The sequence below is a fragment of the Hemitrygon akajei genome, chromosome 6 (assembly GCF_048418815.1).
Source record: "Hemitrygon akajei chromosome 6, sHemAka1.3, whole genome shotgun sequence".
Lineage (NCBI taxonomy): Eukaryota > Metazoa > Chordata > Chondrichthyes > Myliobatiformes > Dasyatidae > Hemitrygon > Hemitrygon akajei.
This window is the reverse complement of record NC_133129.1, coordinates 137,202,678-137,221,615: the sequence shown is the minus strand read 5'-3', so window position 1 is coordinate 137,221,615 and position 18,938 is coordinate 137,202,678. Positions and strand designations below refer to the sequence as shown.

General features: G+C 39.3%; 1 protein-coding gene across 7 annotated transcripts in view; it reads right to left on the bottom strand.

Moving 5' to 3' along the window:
* The window catches only part of dagla (diacylglycerol lipase, alpha), a 350,361-nt gene that overhangs the window by 52,610 nt on the left and 278,813 nt on the right, over positions 1-18,938 (bottom strand). For all 7 annotated transcript variants that reach the window (XM_073049359.1, XM_073049360.1, XM_073049358.1 and 4 more), the window contains 4 exons: positions 18,480-18,639; positions 15,785-15,868; positions 14,764-14,841; positions 10,441-10,521 (listed from right to left, as the gene is read on the bottom strand). In XM_073049359.1, the coding sequence (XP_072905460.1) occupies positions 10,441-10,521; positions 14,764-14,841; positions 15,785-15,868; positions 18,480-18,639 (403 nt within the window). The remainder of the gene's footprint in view (positions 1-10,440; positions 10,522-14,763; positions 14,842-15,784; positions 15,869-18,479; positions 18,640-18,938) is intronic.

The following is an 18,938-nucleotide window of genomic DNA, read 5'->3' as shown; positions in this document are numbered from 1 at the left end:
TTCTGTGTTTTTTTGCTCATATTTTGCCATTTATGTGATTTGGCTTTTTTGTGCGTTGGGTGTTTGATATTTGCTTTTCACAGGTTCCATGGTGTTTCTTTGTTTCGTGTCTGTATGTGGGAAGATGAATCTCAGGATTGCATACTATACTGCATACATACTTTGATAATAAATGTACTCTGAATCACTGAATCTACAACATGCCCAGTTGAATCTGTTGGACTTGTTCTCTTGCTCTGCATTCTTCAACTCCCATATTCTCGTCTGTTCTTCTGTCTAAATTCTCACCCTCTATCAGCCTCCATTCACCCACAGATCACACAACTTATCCCCAGCCACCCTATTTTCACCCAATCAGTCACTGCCCTCCCCAACAACCCTGCAGCTACAAGCTTCTTCTGTCCCCATTTTAGTTCTGAAAGGTCAATTCTTTTTCTCAGATGCAGCATGAACTGCTGAGTATTTCTGATTTTGTTCTACATTTCTATATTTAGACTTCAGACATTCAGAAACAGTCCAAAAGTAATGAAAGTCACATCCGAATCTTTTAAAAATAAAAGACTATATAAACAGAAACAATAAAAAATTAAAGTAAATGAACTAAACTTATCTTCAGTTCTGCCAGTTATTTCCCTCTTTTGGAATGAACAGACATTGTTTCTGTGCCCGATCTACCTGCAATTTTATTGTCTGCTGTTGGTCACCGTAAAGGGTCACACACGTCATTATAGGATTCACAAATTTATGTCATGAAATTCCAGCAGCTGCCTGCATTTCCCTGCAGATTTTGGCCTATAATCTTACTGATCCACTGGAATTAGTTAAGATATTATGTTGATGAGCTGACTGCCAACAGTCCTCCATAAACAGCTTCCCAGTAATTGGCTTTGCCTAAGCTCATCTATCATTCTCTTTATTCACAAATTAACACAGGGCGTAGCCACAATAGATGTTTGTCCTCATTATTTGCAACTATATGAAATAAGCAAAAAGTAATCAAGAATAATATTTCAAAAGCTCCTATCACTGATGCTCCATCTAATTGCTATTAGTACAGAAAGCCAGGGATGTCACATTAACGTGTCTAGTTTACCATGCTGCAACTTACAGTATATTTTATAACTCTCAAACAAATCATCGGTAACCAATGCTAGTCCTGCATGTGCAGAGTGATCAGCAAAATCTATGCTTCAATTTTCCCCAATAATGACCAATATTAAAACTCTATCTTGTGCTCAAAAACTCCTTATTTGTAGACATCCGGACAGTGGCCATTTGACAATTTTCCCCTGCTGACAATGATGGAGATACCAATTAACTCTCCCCATCAAAGCTGCATTACTATTTTATTGACAGGTTAAATGTAGTGAAATTTTTTGGATGTTGTAATTCTTGCACCTTCCATCATCACCATGGATTCATAACATAGAAAAGAATGATGCACTATGGCATTGTACAACCAAACACAGAACTTGCTGTTGGAATAATGCTGGCATGTAAGGCTACATCCACACTAGACTGGATAATTTTGAAAACGCCGGTTTCACGTAAAAACAATAGGCGTCCACACTAAGTGTTTTTAAAAATATCTCTGTCCACATTGAAACGGAGATTTCAGTGAATCTCCTCCTACTGCGCATGCGCAGGACACACCTACCGAAACCAAGTGACATGTTTTGTGTTAAATCTCGCTGTGAAAGACAGTGCATGTTTGTTCAGTTACAGACTAGAAAAACTTAAACGACGGGCAGCTGTTGGCTCTTGCGCAGGAAGATTTAATAGTAAAAAAAACAAATACTGAAGTGTATGGAGGCAACTGACAGGGAGTTCACAGACAGTATGACCTGGCTGACGACGAACGTTGAAAAACTGACTAACTCTGTTGTATTAATAAAGCACCTTGTTAAATGTGTAAAACATGTCTGCATCAGTATTATCTTGTATTTCTATACAATGTTACATTAGGCTGTTACACATCTATTGTCAGAGAAGTACTTGCATAAATAGGTAAACCACCTTCATACAAGTTAGGACAGAAAACCAGGCAAAGTAATTATACTTATTTATTCAGTAAGTTATGGGTCAAAGTATAATGATAAGTAATAAATATTAAAGATAAGAGATGAGAAACCTTGAAAGTGAGTCCTCAGGTTTTGGGAACAGTTCAGTGTTGGGGAGAGTGAAGATATCCCCTCTGTTCTAGAGCCTGGTGGTAGCAATGAAAAGAAAGGATGGTCTGGGCGGTGGGGGTCCTTGATGATGGATGCTGCTTTCCTGCGACAGTGCTTCAAGTACGGTATATGCGCTTAACGGTGAGGAGGGAATTACCCATGATGGGCTGGGCTGTATCCATTACTTTTTGCAAACCTTTCTGTTCAAGAGCATTGGTGTTTCCATACCAAGCCATGATGCAACCTGTCAATATACTCTCCACAGCACATCTATAGAAGTTCGACAATATTTTATTACAAGCCGTATCTTTTCAAACTTCTAAGAAAGACGTGCTTTCTTTGTAATGGCACTTGCATGCTGGACCTATAACAGTCCTCTGAAATTACATAATAATACAGAGGAATTTAAAGTTAATGACCCTCTCCACATCTAATCCCCTGATGAGCAAAGGAAACCAAATTTCCTCCTTCTGTAGTCAATAAACTGGTCCTTGGTCTTGCAAATACTGAGAGGTTGGTGTTGTGGTACAACTCAGCCAGATTTTTCTATCTTGTTCCTATATGCCAGGGGTGTCAAACTCATTTTAGGTCACAGGCCGGATTGAGCAAAATGCAGCTTCTTGCGGGCCGGATCAGTCGGACGCGTGCGAACGCAGCTTTCGTTGCCTCCGTTTTTTCAGCCTGCTCTCATGTGTCTCAGTCTCTGCTATAACTACAAAGTGTTTCACTTTACAAATTCCGTTTCTTATGAAGAAGACTGCCGAGCAAGACTGCCGAATAAACACTAAAAACCCTGAAAACCTGGTACCTGAATAAACTCAGCATTAGCCATATCATACTCCATAGGCGCTTCGATTACTGGGGCCAGCTTTAATAGTAATTAGATATTATCTCGCGGGCCAAAGATAATTCCACCGCGGGCCGGATTTGGCCCGCGGGCCTTGAGTTTGACATATATGCTATATGCAGATTTGTTATTACTTTTGAATGTGGTGTTGTCAGCAAACTTAAATATGGCATTGTGGGTGCACTTAGCCTTAGTCATAAGTATAAAGTGAGTAGAGCAGGGAGCTAAGCACACAGCCTTGCACGTGTGTTAATGGTGATTGTGGAGATGTTAACAGTCCAAACAGACTGGAATCTGCGGGTGAGGAAATTAAGGATCCAGTTACTCAGAGGTATTGAGGCCTAGGCTTTGGAGATTATTGATTAGTTTTGAGGGGATGATAATATTGAATGCTGAGCTGTAGTCAATGAGGAACATCCTGATGTATGCATCTTTGTTATCCAGTCGTTTCAGGGTTGAATGAAGAGCCAGTGAAATAGCATCTGCTGTTGATCTGTTGTGACAGTAGGCAAATTGGAGCAGATCCAAGTTGTTCATCAAGCAAAAGTTGATATGTTTCATCACCAACCTATCAAAGCTCTTCATCACAATGGATATAAGTTCAAGTGGACAATAGTCATTGAGACGGGTTACCACATTCTTCTTAAGGCACCGGCATAAATGAAACCTGCTTGAAGCAGCTAGTTATCTCAGACTGTCAAAGTGAGAGGTTAAAGATATCAGTGAACACTCCAGCCGAGGTCTACACAGTTCTTCAGAGCTCGGCCAGGTACTTCGTTTAGACTGGATGCTTTTTGCATGTGAGATGGCTTTTTAGAGGTCGTACCTGGACTTCTTGTACTGTTCTTGGTTGCCAGACCTGAACGCCACTGACCTGGCCCTCAGTAGATTATGGATCTATTGGTTCATCCAGGACTTCTGGTTGGGGAAGATTCTGAACAATTTTGTGAAGACACACTCATCTATGACTGTTTTTATAAAATAGGTGACAAATGTTGGATATTTGTTCAGATCCTCTAAGACCTTGAATATGGCCCAGTCCACCAACTTGAAGTAATTTTTCAGTAGCTGTTCTTGTCTTCCATGACCATGTATTTGTTATCATTATAACAGGAGTCTTGCTCTTTAGCCCTTGTCTGTATGCAGGTAGAAGGAGAACAGCCAGATGGTCGGGGTTAACAAAATGTGGATCAAGGATGGGACAATAAGCATTTCTAACCATAACCAGTGGTCAAGTGTGTTGGGTCCCCTTGTGCTGTAGGTGACAATTTGATCATAACTTCAAACAAGTTATCAAGTTGACAGGAAAGCATAATCTATCGAGGACCCCCACCGTCCAGACCATCCTTTCTTTTCACTGCTACCATGAGGCTCTAGAACAGAGGGGATATCTTCAAACAAGTCTGATTGAAGATCCAACAATTATTTGAAAGACAATCGGGTAGGCTGCACTCAATACCTCGAGTACTTGCTTAACGATGTCCTTTGGCAGTATGTAAACTATGGTCAGGATCACAGAGGAAAACTCTCCTGGTAAGTAGAATGGTTGGCACATGATCATTAGATGTTCCAGGTCAAGGGAACAAAAGTACCACAAGACTGCTATGTCCCAGCATCATGAAACACAGACCCCCTTCCCCCCAATCTCTTGCCTTCTTCGAATCAGCAGTCCGGTCCATCTGGTGTATCGAGAAGCTCTTGTTACTTATACGGCATGACTTGAATAAGCCATATCTCCATGAAACATAGAACACAGCGATTACTCATTTCCCTCCGATACAGCAATTTTTCCCTTAGGTTCTCAATATTGTTCTCCAGGGACAGGGCATTTGCTAACAAGCTACTCAGTAGAGTAACGATATTACACCCTGCCATTTCAGTCTGGCTTGGAGTCCTCTCTCCCTCTCTTCTGGCCATGGCAATGTATCTTCAACTGTTTAAATGTGCAATATCTGCATTCCTGATTAAGTCCAGAGTCCTTCAGAAGATCATGACATCGCTAGCTCGTGAAGATGGCTCTGAAGTATGTTCCTTAAAGGGAAATTACAGGCTGCAGATTGAAGTGGGTGTAGTTCAGAATAAGTATATTTAGAAGTTTTGTAAGCTACTTGCAAAATGTTGCCTTGTTTCACCAGTGCCATCTTAGCACAAATTACAATAAATATAAGAGAACCAAATACTGAGGTCATATTCATGGCACCAGCGAGGTACCATACCATTCTGAAATCTCACTCTTGACCACAGAAGTGTCTATCTATTCTGCTTACTAATAAATGCCCCGCTCATCTCTGCTCCTTCTCTCATCCTTACCATCCATCAGAGCCAGTTTAGGTGCCACAAATGTGGCTACTGTTGCTTTCCTCTAAGAGGCCATCTCCCCAACATAATCCGAACAGTATATTTCAATTCTAACTACTCCATGGAAAATTTGTGAAAGAGCAAGTCATCTGTGTTCACATTTGTCAGAAAGAACAACCAATTTGGACCCTCAGCTTATCTATTCGCAATACATCTTGCAATAAAATGTGCACCATTACACACAGCCACACTCTTTTTCTACTTTCTAAGTTTGTTCTGTTTTCCAAATGTACTCAATAATATTCTACCTAACATTTCCATCTCAGTTTTTCTCCATTTGAATCTACCCTCAGCTTCCAAACCAAGCAATCTTGTATCACAGATTTCAATTGTTTTGCGAACTGGATTCCCCTCTCTGGCCCTACCTTTATGAATTCCATGGTATATATATTTAAAGATACATAGTAGCAAATCCAGTACTTTATAACTGCATTGGTGATAAATAGCAGTATAGACAGTCCCTGAGTTACGAACGTCCGACTTACGAACAACTCGTATTTACGAACAGAGGGAGAACGCCGTCCGCCATTTGAAGTCGGATTACGACGCTGTCCGCCGTTTTAAGTCATTGCCGTTAACACTGTGTTGAGTGTGTAACTTTGCATTCGGCTTAAATATTTCTTAGCAAGATTCACCCTGACCTCCCCTTTTCCAGTCAGCACTGCCCCCACTTGTCCCATTTAACCTGTCTCAGTGCAGGTGGACTTTAGGACCCGGGGGAGCAGAGGACCCACGGCTGCTGCTGAATCTGCAGTTTTCTGTTCCCTTGACGGAAAACGATCGCAATTGAAAATGAAATGGAAATAATAAAGCGATTGGAAAGAGGTGAAACGCCATCACTGGAAAAGCGTTAGGCTACAGTCGGTCAACGATCGGAACAATTTTAAAGGATATAGGTAAAGGATAAAGTGAGAATAATGGAGCATGTGAAAGGCCCTGCCCCCAATGAAAGCTACAATTATTACTAAGCAACGCAGTAGCTTAATTATTGAAATACATACATTTCTTAAGTGTTTTATATGCATAGAAAGGTAAAATATATACTATATACTAAGACAAACGTTTGACTAACTGACGCTAAATAATACCGGATGCATGTGTTCCGACTTAAAGACGGACTCAGAAATGGAACTCGTTCTTAACCCAGGGACTGCCCGCAGTTCTATTCAGAAGCAGCTCAAGGGGACTCATTTGGCAGCAGAACTCTCAATGGATATGATTAAATAGTCCCAGTTCAGCCTGATACAGCTAAAAAACATCTGCTCCCAAGGTCCGTACAGTCAACAAAGATATCTTAATGTGATTAAATGAACTATCGCTGCTTAAACTGGACAGAAACAATACCAACTCTGGATATACTCCTCCCTGGATACCACACAGGAAACATGGCTGCATATCAGGGATACTGATGTGTTTAAGGAAATGGGGTTTTAAGCTCCCAATGCCGACTATCTTGCTGGCAAACATGCAGTCTCTGGTGAATAAAATTGATGATCTGAACTAGGGTGTTGAATCAGAGGGACATTAGGACCAGATGTATCCTTTGCTGCACTGAATCCTGGTTAACCCCTTCCATACTGGATGCAGCGATTCAGATCGACGGTTTTACTATACACTGTCAGAATAGATCTATAGAGTCTCTCAAAAGCAGAGGTGTTGGAGGTATGCCTCATGATCAGCTCCTCTTGGTGCACAAATATATCAGTGCTGTACCAATTCTGCTCATCAGACCTGGAGAATCTCACAGTTAAGTGCTGTCCATTTTACCTACCATGGGAGATACCATGATCATTTTGCTAGTGGTATACATTCCCAATCAGGCTTTAGATGATCTGAGCAACGGGATCAACGGTGCATGAAATAAAGCACGATAACACCTTCACCATCGTTTTGGGGGATTTTAACCAGGCCAGTCTGAAAGCAATCACTAAACAATTACTAACAACAGATCACTTGCAATACCAGAGGAAACAACAGACTGGACCATTGTTACACCACCATCAGGAATACCTACCATGCTATTCTAGGTCCTCATCTCAGGAAATCTGATCACCTGGTTGTACTTCTTCTCCCTGAGTATAGGCAGCGACTGAAGACTGCAGCACCAGTAGTGAGGACCAAGAAGGTATGAACAAGGAAAGCACAGGAGTGCTTACAGAACTGCCTTGAATCGGTGAGCTGGACTGTATTCAGGGATTCATCTTCAAATCCAGATGAGTATACTGCAGTTGTTACCGACTTCATTAAAACCTGTGTGGATGAGTGTGTGCCTACAAAGACTTGCAGTTCATTCCCAAACCAAAAGTCGTGGATGAACCAGGAGGTACGTCATCTGTCAAAGGACAGATCTATGACATTCAAGTCTGGCGTCCCAAGTCTGTACCAGAAAACCAGGTATGACTTGCGAAGGGCTATTTCAAGGGCAAAAAGACAATTTCGAATGAGGTTGGAGGCAACATCAGATGTATGACAACTCTGGCAGGGTTTGCAAGACATTATTTCCTCTAGCATGAATGGCAGCGATGCTTCATTATCAGACGAACTCAACGCATTTTATGTCTGCTTTGAAAGGGAAAACATAACTACAGCTGTGAAGATCCCTGCTGCACCCAGTGACCCTGTGACCTCTGTCTCATAGGCCAATGTTAGCATGATTTAAAGAGGATGAACCCTCATAAGGCTGAAGGCCCTGATGGAGTACCTGGTAAGACTCTAAAAACCTGTGCCAACCAACTGGCGAGAGTAATCAAGGACATTTTCAACCTCTCACTGCTACAGGCAGAAGTTCCCACCTGCTTTAAAAAGGCAACAATATTAGTGCCTAAGAGGAATAATGTGAGCTGCCTTAATGACTATCACCCAGTAGCACTCACATCGACAATGATGAAATGCTATGAGACGTTGGCCATGACTAGACTGAACTCCTGCCTCAGCAAGGAACTGGATCCACTGCATTTTGCCTTTCACTACAGTAGATCAATGACAGATGTAATCTCAATGGCTCTTCACACGGCCTTAGACCACTTGGACAACACAAGCATCTATGTCAGGATGCTGTTCATTGACAGCTCAGCATTTACTACCATCATTCCCACAAACCTGATTGAGAAGTTATAGAACCTGGGACTCTGTACTTCCCTCTGCAATTGGAACCTCAACTTTATAACCAGAAGACCACAGTCTGTGCAGATTGGTGATAATATCTCCTCCTTGCTGACAATCAACATTGGTGCACCTCAGGGGTGAGTGTTTAGCCCACTGCTCTACCCTCTCTATACCCATGACTGCGTGCCTAGGCATAGCTCTAATACCATCTATAAATTTGTTGATGATACAACCATTGTTGGTAGAATCTCAGGTGGAGACGAGAGGACATACAGGAGTGAGATGTGCCAACTAGTGGAGTGGTGTAGCAGCAAGAACCTTGCACTCAACGTCAGTAAGACAAAAGATCTGATTGTGGACTTCAGGAAGGGTATGATGAAGGAGCACATACCAACCCCCTAGAGGAATCAGAAGTGGAGAGAGTGAGCAGTCTCAAGTTCCTGGGTGTCGAGATCTCTAAGGACCTAACCTGGTCCCAACATATTGATGCAGCTATAAAGAAGGCAAGACATTGACTATACTTCATTAGGAGTTTGAAGAGATTCGGTATGCCAACAAAAACACTCAAAAACTTCTAGAGACGTACCGTGGAGAGCATTCTGACAGGCTGCATCACTAACTGGTTTAGGGGAGGGCTACTGCACAGGATCGAAAGAAGCTGCAGAAGGTCGCAAATTTAGCCGGCTCTATCTTGGGTACTAGCCTAGGACACCTTCAAAGAGCGGTGTCCCAGAAAGGCAGTGTCCATTATTAAGAACCCCCAGCACCCAGGGCATGCCCTTTTCTCACTGTTATCATCAGGTAGGAGGTACAGAAACCTGAAGGCACACACTCAGCGATTCAGGAACAGCATCTTCCCCTCTGCCATCTGATTCCTAAATGGACATTGAACCTGTGAACACTATCTCACTTTTAAAATATATATTATCTCAGTTTTTGCACAATTTAAAATCTATTCAATACAGGTGTCTCCCGTTTTACGAACGTTCGCTTTACGACACCTCACTGTTACGAAAGACCTACATTAGTACCTGTTTTCGCTAACCAGAGGATTTTCGCTTTTACGAAGAAAAGACGCCCGCTTTATATGTGTGTTTACCCCGAGAAAGACTACAATGACCATGAAGCCTTGTGCAGACTGTTGTTTGTGCATGTGTAGGCATGTACGTGCATATGTGTGTACATGCTGATTTTTTTCTCTACAATATTTCTACTTTATATAGGGTGTATATATATCATATCATTCCTGCTTTTACTATATGTTAGTGTTACTTTAGGTTTTATGTGTTATTTGGTACGATTTGGTAGGTTATTTTTTGGGTCTGGGAACACGCAAAAGTTTTTCCCATATAAATTAATGGTAATTGCTTCTTCACTTTACGACATTTCGGCTTACAAACGGTTTCGTAGGGATGCTCTACCTTTGAATAGTGGGAGAAACCTGTATACGTTTACTGTGATCGATTTATTATAGCTTTTTTCTTCTTTTATATGTATTGCATTGAACTGCTGTTGCTTTGTTAATAAATTCCACAACACATACTGGTGATAATAAACCTGATTCTCATTTAAGCAGTTCAGTGCAGGAAAACCTCACACCTCCAGGTATGTGTAGTCAGAAGAGGTTTGAACTGATGCTTCAGAAGTTGAAGCCTTATATCTTTCTGTGGTCTACCACTTGTCTCTAAGTTCTCCAGCATCTCACTGATGTCTGAATCCCCAGCTAGTGTTTGATCTGACAAAGAATTGCAGAGACCATTTATTGCAGCGAGAATTATATAGCTGTAAGGGAGTTCATCATCAGATTGCAAGAAAAGGGTTGAATAACATTTCAAATTGGTGTCCTTCATCCGACCCTGGTCACATCTGAAATTCACCTAAAAATGATTAATAACCCTTCCCTTCTCTCTTTTAAGAATAGCACCATTCATTATTTTTATTTACTTCATAATTACTTACCAGGTCACGGCCAAAGGCTTGAGAGAGAATCATCTCCTGTTCCAATTTCTTCTTAATATATTCAGCAGATAGAACCATACCCTGTTAAGAGACCAACATTCTTATAAAAATAAATAGTAAGATCTGAAATAACAGAAAATCCTTGATTTGACTGATAACAATAAGTGGTAAAAATTAGTAAATGAAGAAAATGAATCAATTAAATCTACATTCAAATCTAAACTGCATGACTCAGACCTTCCTATTTTCACTATCATTATATTTCTATAAAAGGAAAGTCAGTGAGATCTTGCTATTGCAGCACCTGATCAGGAAAGGGCATGCTTTGTGATAGCTGATAATTCCATCTCATTTTTTTTTTATTGAGATACACCGTAGAATAGGTTCTTCCAGCACTTCAAACCATACCACATGCAAACCCCCCTCCCCACTAATTTAACCCAAGCATAGCCATGGGACAATTTACAATGACCAATTAACCTACCAATCAGAATGCCTTTGGATTGTGGAAGGAAACCGGAGCACCCGGAGGAAATCCATGGGGTCATGGGGAGAACGTACAAGCTCTGTCCAGACAGCGACAGGAATTGAACCCAAGTCGCAGGTATTATAAAGTGTTGTGCTACCCACTACCTTGCCACATAAGAGAAGAATCAGTTGGACTATTCAAGTAAACTTTTATTCACATATTTTGTTTGTTTTTTGGAGAGTGACTGGTACTCTTTACTAGCCATGTTGGGATCAGACCTTAATTGGTAAATGAGGCTCCCTCATTAGCAAACCAGCAAACTGACATCTAATTTTAATCCAGCAGCAAAATTGTATGTGAATGTTTATCAATAATGAACTTTTTGACAATTTACTCCTATGATGATTATTTCAACCACTTTAGAAATATCTATAATAGCAGCAAACTACACGTATATGGTACACTCTTCCCTGACTGTCCCCCTTGCTTAGCAGGTTGTTTACATGTATCTATTGGCCTTCAATATCTGTCATGTGTGGAAATTTATGTGGTAATCCTGAATTCTTTATGAATTTGCAACTTTGTAAAATGCAATGTTAACAAAAAGGAGTCTATGAAATCCTAAGGTGCTTTTCTGGTTTGGGTGAGAAAACTTAAAGAGTGTTTGTGTTCTCTAGGAACAAACTATTTTCTTTGATAACAGGTAACTTGTTTTATGGCCAGAGGGGATGTTTCAATAATAGGATAAAACAAGATGTCAAATGTGAGAATAAGATAAGGATGAAGATAACAGAGGAATGTAATGTTCTTTGTGGAAAAGAAAGTATAAAATATTTTGGTTGAAACAGATCAGAGCGATATATCCAGATGAAACTTGGCTGGAAGTACATCTCCCTTTTCAAGTAATAAACACACCAATAATGCGATCCACTCAACCTGTTGTAGTTCATTTCTTTATATTGGAAGTCCCAGCTGAATGGTACATGACACATATCAAGCTATTGGCAACGAAAAAGATTATAAAGATAGGGAACGTGAGGATTATTCTTTCAGAGTTGCAGCCTGCAGAATGTTTACTTCTCTAACGTAAAGTTTAATGTAACACACAAAATACCAGAAGAGCTCAGCAGGTCACACAACATCTACAGAAAGGAATGACCTGTCAATGTTTCGGGCCAAGACTCTTCATCAGGACTCAATAAAGGTTTAATGATTCTCTAAGGAAAGTGGATCGCAAGGTAAGAGGCACGTATTTCCAAATGGGTGCATTTTAGTGAATTAGAGTTAAAATTTATCCTGAATAGCAGTGAATTATGAGAAGTTGCTCTTTGAAAACAATAACCTTTACTATGTGAAGTCTAAATGTTCAGCAACAAATGTTACTCTGTTTCTCAAATTGATCACTGTACAACAAATGGTACACAATTTTAATTGGTAATTTGAAATACATGTATTTTTCAAACATAAGCAAAAAAAAGAAAATGCTTCTAAATACCAATGAATAGAAGAAGAAAACAAACTTTAAAAAACATCTTTATGTTTGTAAAATAGGGATGAAAATACAGTAAAAGCAAATTACAAAAACGGAAGTGCACAGAACAATACAGCACAGGAACAAGTCTTTTGGCCCACAATGTGATGCTGAACTAATTAAATTAGTAATCAAATGCTCAGCTAAACTGATTCTTCAACTGACAAAATGTTCAGATGTTTTCCTTTTCCTGTGCATTCTTGTGCTTACCAATGAGCTTTGTGAATACCCAACTGCCTCCAGCACCATCCCAAGCAGGGTATTTATTCCAGGCACTTACCACTTCATGTATATACAAAAAATCTTGGCTCTGCATATCTCCTTTGAACTTATCCCTCGAACATAAATAAATGCCCTCTGGTATTAGACATTTCAACTCTGGACAAAAAAGATACTTGCTGTCTGCTCAATGCCTCTCAACCTTAGACACTTTTATCAGATCCCCTCACTAAATAATACGCGCAAACTGCTGGAGGAACTCAGCAGGTTGGGCAGCATCTATGGAAATGAATGAACAGTCAACAAATATGTGAAAATCTGCAGAAGCAATATACACAAAATGGAGGAAGTACTCAACAGGCCAGGTAGCATCAATGGAAAAGAGCGAACAGTCAAAGTTTTGGGCCAAGATTCTTCATCAGGACTAGAAAGAAAGGGGAAAGAAGCCAGAATATAAAGGTGGGCAGACAGGTAGGAAGACCAGCTAGAAGGTGATGGGTGAAGCCACGTGGATGCGAAAGATAAAGGGCTAGAGAAGAAGGAATCTGATAGGAGAACAGAATGGACCATGGAATAGAGTTTCTCTTGTCTTCACCTACCACCTCATGAGTATCTGCATTCAATACATCATTCTCCACAACTGCTGCCACCTTCAATGGGAACTTACAACCAAGTGCATCTTTATCTCTCCTCCCCCCACCCCACTCTCTGCTTTCTGCAGGGATCTCTTCCCCTGTGATTCTTGTCCATTCATCCCTCCCCACTAATCCCTTTCTTGGCACATATCCCTGCAAATGACAGTAATACTACACCTGTCTATTCACTTCCTCGCTTACTTCCATTCAGAGTCCCAGTCTTTCCAAGTGAAGAAACACTTCACCTGCAAATCTGTTGGGGTCATCTATTGTATCCAGTGCTCCCAATGCAGCCTCCTCTACAATGGTGAGACCCGACGTAAGATCAGTGACTGCTTTGTTGAGCATCTCCACTCCAACCATGAATAGTGGAATTTCTTAGTAAGCAACCATTTTAATTGCTAAGCACATTCCTGTTCTGACATGTTATTACATGGCCTCCTCTTTTGCCACGATGAGGTTACTCTCAGGGTGAAGGAATAACATTCATATTCCATCTAGGTAGCCTGATGCCATGAACACTGATTTCTCCTTCTGGTAATTTTCTTCCCACTCCCCCTTCCCCTTCTTCTATTCCCCACTCTGGCCTCTTATCCTCACCTGTTTATCACCTCCATTTGGTGCTTTTCCTTCTTCTCCAGCCCTTTACCTTTATCACCCACCTGGCTTCACCTTTCAGCTAGTCCTCGTTCCCCTGCACCATCTTTTTATTCTGGTGTCTTTCTCTTCCTTTTCCAGTCCTGATGATGGGTCTTGGCCCGACATGTCAACTGTTTATTAATTTCTATAGATGCTGCCTAACCTGCTGAGTTACTCCAGTTACTTTGGATTTCCAGCATCTGTAGAGTGTCATGTTTAAGATCTCTCCTGTTCAACCTTTGGTGCTCCAGAAAAAAGCAATCCAAGTTTGACCAACCTCTCCTTATTATTAGGCAGCATCTTGGTAAAGCTCTTCTGAACCTTCAACATTCTTCCTATAATGGGCCGACCAGAACTGAATGGAATATTGCATCTGCAGCCTAACTAGTGTCTTACAAAACTGCAACATAATTTCCCAACTGTTGAACTCAATTTCTTGACTAACAAATGTAAGCATGCCACATGCTGCCTTTACCATTCCATCTACCCACGTAGCCACTTTCAGAGAGAAAGGTAATGAAGTCAATGATCTGAAATAAAGCTTGCAAAGCGTGTGAAATATATTTTCAGATATGGCATTGCAACTAGAAGATTTATGTATTTAAAATTCATTTAAATGTTTTTAATAAAGTACATTTCCATGAAAAAAGACAGTCAAAATGTGAAAGTAAAAAACCATTTAACTTGCAGAGTGTTTGATAAAGGATAAATGTTTGTATGGCAAAGGATGCTATGCAATTTGCATAATTAACAAAATATATTATCCAAGTATTAAAAGTCAGGTATTTTCTTCATGGCTAAATGAAGGACAAGACAAAAATTCTATTCACCTTATGACCAAGCCAAGTTCCATGATGCCCCTCAACTGGTAATCGTTCAGCATCTCCAGTCAAATCGGTCAGAGCATCCTGTCAGCAGAATTAGATCACTTCAGAACAGATATAAACCTCAGAATTCCAGATTGAAGTCATTACACCATGCAAAGGCAGAGTAACATTTTGAAATTAACAACTAGTTTTTGCTAAATTTTTTCTCTTCCTTTATTTCTTTCCCTTTACTTCCTTGGGTTTTGTTATGAGGTTCAGGTAGATTGCAATTTCTTTACCCACATAATCAACATATTTCATTACAATCAACCTTGATTCTCTTCTCAAATGAATAGAAGAAATAGTGTAAGGAGGGTGGACGTTGGAGTTGTTACATATAGCAAAATATATTTCTTTATACATTTATGATATAATCATCTCTACATAAGCATTGTACTTTACAAAAGATTGCAATGAGAATGTTAACATATTTTGTTTTAAATTGTTTGCATATATTCATTAGTTTCCTGAGCTTATCTGGCTACACACAAGTGTGGACAAACAGCTGTATGTAGAAATGTGTGTATACATACCAGGTCACATATGTGGCAGTGCAAGCCTGTCAGGCTGTTACTTTTGAGTAGTATGTTGTCTGGAAAATGTTATCTTCATGTATCTAACTTACAAGCATGTAACTCAGTATTCCTGTTTAGGTTATATAAAAGTGTGTTTTCTTCTGCACCTCTCAATACATTTTAAGTTGTGTAACAGAATGGGTTTGTATATCTAGGATGGGAGCTTTTATGTACTTCCCAACTGTGTGCTTGTGTCTGGGCAAACACTGTAAAAATAAAAGTCTCAAAATGTACAAACTTAAAATATTTTTGTGCAAGTGATCTTTTTGTATGATAATAAATTATTTAAGTATTAAAAGTTAGAAGATAGCTATTCTTATGATCCTGAAGAATTACGTGAGAACCTAGGCTTTCTGAGTAACTCAATCTTAGTCATTAACTGAAAACTTAGAATACCTATAATTCCTCACCTTAGGTGAAAGGGTCCCCCGAATACTAATCACCACCTTTTTCTTCATGTGATCTACGGCAACAAAGAATGGTGTCTCAAACACCTAAAGAGAATAAAATTAATATACTACCAATGAACCGTTTTGTCATAAACTGAAAATCAAAGAAATTAAGAGATTTCCCCAAAAACTCCTAGATGAGTATAAAACAACTAATTAATATTTTGTACATCTAATGATTTTTAAGGTCTGATTTACTTGTTCATTCCATGAAGTTAATCTCCTTCAAAAATAGGAGTAAAGCTTTTTTGTAGTAAACTACTTCATTTACAAGACATTTGTTTGTTTAAAATATATAAGATGTCCTTTCTAAGTTTCAAATAAGTGATCCTACATATTTTCCAACCTACAACATCATTATTATATTAAAATGAAGGGCCTTCATGGAGGTTCCTATTCTAATTCTAGTTTTCAATTTACAATCATACCTTGTCTGAATCACGTTTACAGAAACAAGCACAGCTACAAAGCCAAGAACACATGATTCTGATACTTCAGGGCAGCATCAAAGTCTTGCATTATCACATGGCTATCTTTTGGATTAGACATTAAATATTCTGTTGATGTAAATATTATAGACCACATGACATTAGAGCTTTTGAGTTCTTCTGGTGTCATGGCCTGTTTCTACTGTAATAGCACCAAAAATAAGGTCACTAATGATTTGTTTGTTTTACCATCTTTTTAAGTGCATTACCCCCTCCTGGGGCACAGCTCACCAGAGTCCTCTGTTCTGTGTTGATTGGCCCTGTGGCTTCTGCTTTCACCACATGACTTTATACACCTTCTGGGTGAAGATCCTTCCTCTCCCAGAGATGAGGTCTTTGGGGCTTCTGTTAGTGTTTCTGTAAACCTGGGTTTTTACAGGATTGGGTTGCTAATCTCAAACTCAATTGTTTTACCATGCTGTGTACAAATTAGATGCCACATCTGTCAACATAACAAAAGAAGTTCACAGATAAAGAAGTGATCTCGTGAAGATGTGCATGTGTCATATATAAACAACTTCTTGCTTTTCTAAGGCCTCAGCATTCCATATTTCTCATATTTAGGAATCACCTTTTCTTTTCTAGATATAAATCCGAACATGATTAAATTATTAAAACTTGTTTTACAGTTTGCCTTCACTTTTTGTCTCTTCAATTTTCCTGGTACGTTGCACTATAGACCTTACACCATTTTTCATCAATAAGACAAAAAAAAATTTGAATGTGATTTTGGACACAATTGTTTTCATTTGTATTTTGTTGAGTTGAACATGGGCTGGAAAAAGTCAGAATATCTAGGTTTTCTACTTGAAATGATATTACACCTATATATCATTACAACTCCAATAATCTGGTAAACTCGGGACTTTGGTGCTGGACTAGCAGATTTTTCAGACTTTTGGACTTTTGGATGACTTTTGTACTATTATTCATCACATTTCAAATCACTATACATACAGTAGACTGATCCCTTTGTAAAATATTAAAAGTTGTAAACGGCAGAAAATAGAGCATCTATTATTTATTAATATGAAAATGTTATGATTTGAAGAATAATAAAATAGAAAATTCAATAGATGAACATATAACAATACCATGCTGATCAAGAGTATTTGGATGAGTAGTAATATGACTTTCTACTGTAATGTATGATTAAGAGACAAGTGTTCAAACTTCAAGTGACAACCAAGAATTGTGATCAAATAAAATCTCATATACAATATATACCTGACCCACTAATGTCCTTCCAGGTTAGAAACCTGCTTTTGTTAACCAGCCCTTTCTTTTTGTCGTTGATTAGTTATCTCTTATGGCCTCTCCATAATTGCCTTTGAACTGCAAAGTTCAGTAAGAATGAGATTTCATTCCCTGAAGGACGTTACTGAACCAGATGGATTTTTATGACAATTGTTCATTTTGCAGCTATTATTATTGATTCTGGCTTACTGCCTTAAATTCCAGATTTTATTTTGATTATTGCAATTTAAATTGTGTAGTGGTAGAGGGAGATTAAAATGTATATTTCTGGATCAATGGTCCAGAATTCCAGCTTCTAGTCCAGTAACTTAAAAATTACACTGCCCTACCCATTGCTGTATGTACATCACTCCAGGCCTACAATAATTTTGTTGATTGCTCTCAAAGTGAAGCAAGCCACAGTAAGTAAATTAAGAGATGGCTAATTAAAGCTGGGCTTGACATCCTATAAATGAAATACAAAGGATACCATGACAGCTATAAATGGAAAAATGTTTAAAAGTGGTTATTTCTGCCTCGTGGGAAAATTACTAATCATACAAAAGATACTTATAAGGTCTTGTGTGACATTTGTTGACTGTCATAGAAAAACAAATGCCCAAGCTATTTGGAATACAAGAAAGAAAATCAAGCTGAGGATAGGTGTTTGTACTATCACTCTCCAGAGAAGGCTAAGGGGTCAAGCCTGTCTCCAAGTCTTGAGCACATAATCTAGGGTGTCACTTCAATTCAGTACTAAAAAAAAAGATGTACTTTGAAGGTGCCATGTTATGGATGAGATGTTGAATCAAGGTCCCACTTGCCCTCTCAGGGAAAGATAAAAGATCCAGCTGTACTATTAGAAGTGGAGAGCAGCGATGCTTCTCCCCAGTTTCATGGCCAATCCACACAATTAGTATGAAGTGACGTACCGCATCATGGCAAGAAGTATATACGATGTCTACTGATGAAAAATTCTCATCCAGAAAGTGACGTTTGATGGCAATGACATTGCAGTTGCAACAGTTGTCTTCCTCAACTGTCACACTTGGCACATACCTGGGTCGCAAAGGATGACAGAAACAGCAACACCTGGTAACGGAAGACAATGATGTATTAAAACTTAATTAATCATGAGTTACTGTACCTACTTTTCAGTTGCATACCTGCTATTGAACTAATAGAACATCCTGGTACTCAGCAGTCACACAAGTATGCTCATAGTCTTTAATGATATGTGCAGGACAATCATGTACAATTTCCCAATGTTTGGTGGCACTAACAGAAGAACGATTATGCATCTGTTTCAGACCAAACAACTAGGCTTTAGAGCATATTCACTTTGGGTTAACATTTGAAAGTACAGAGTAAATGATTTCTAACTTCTGCAT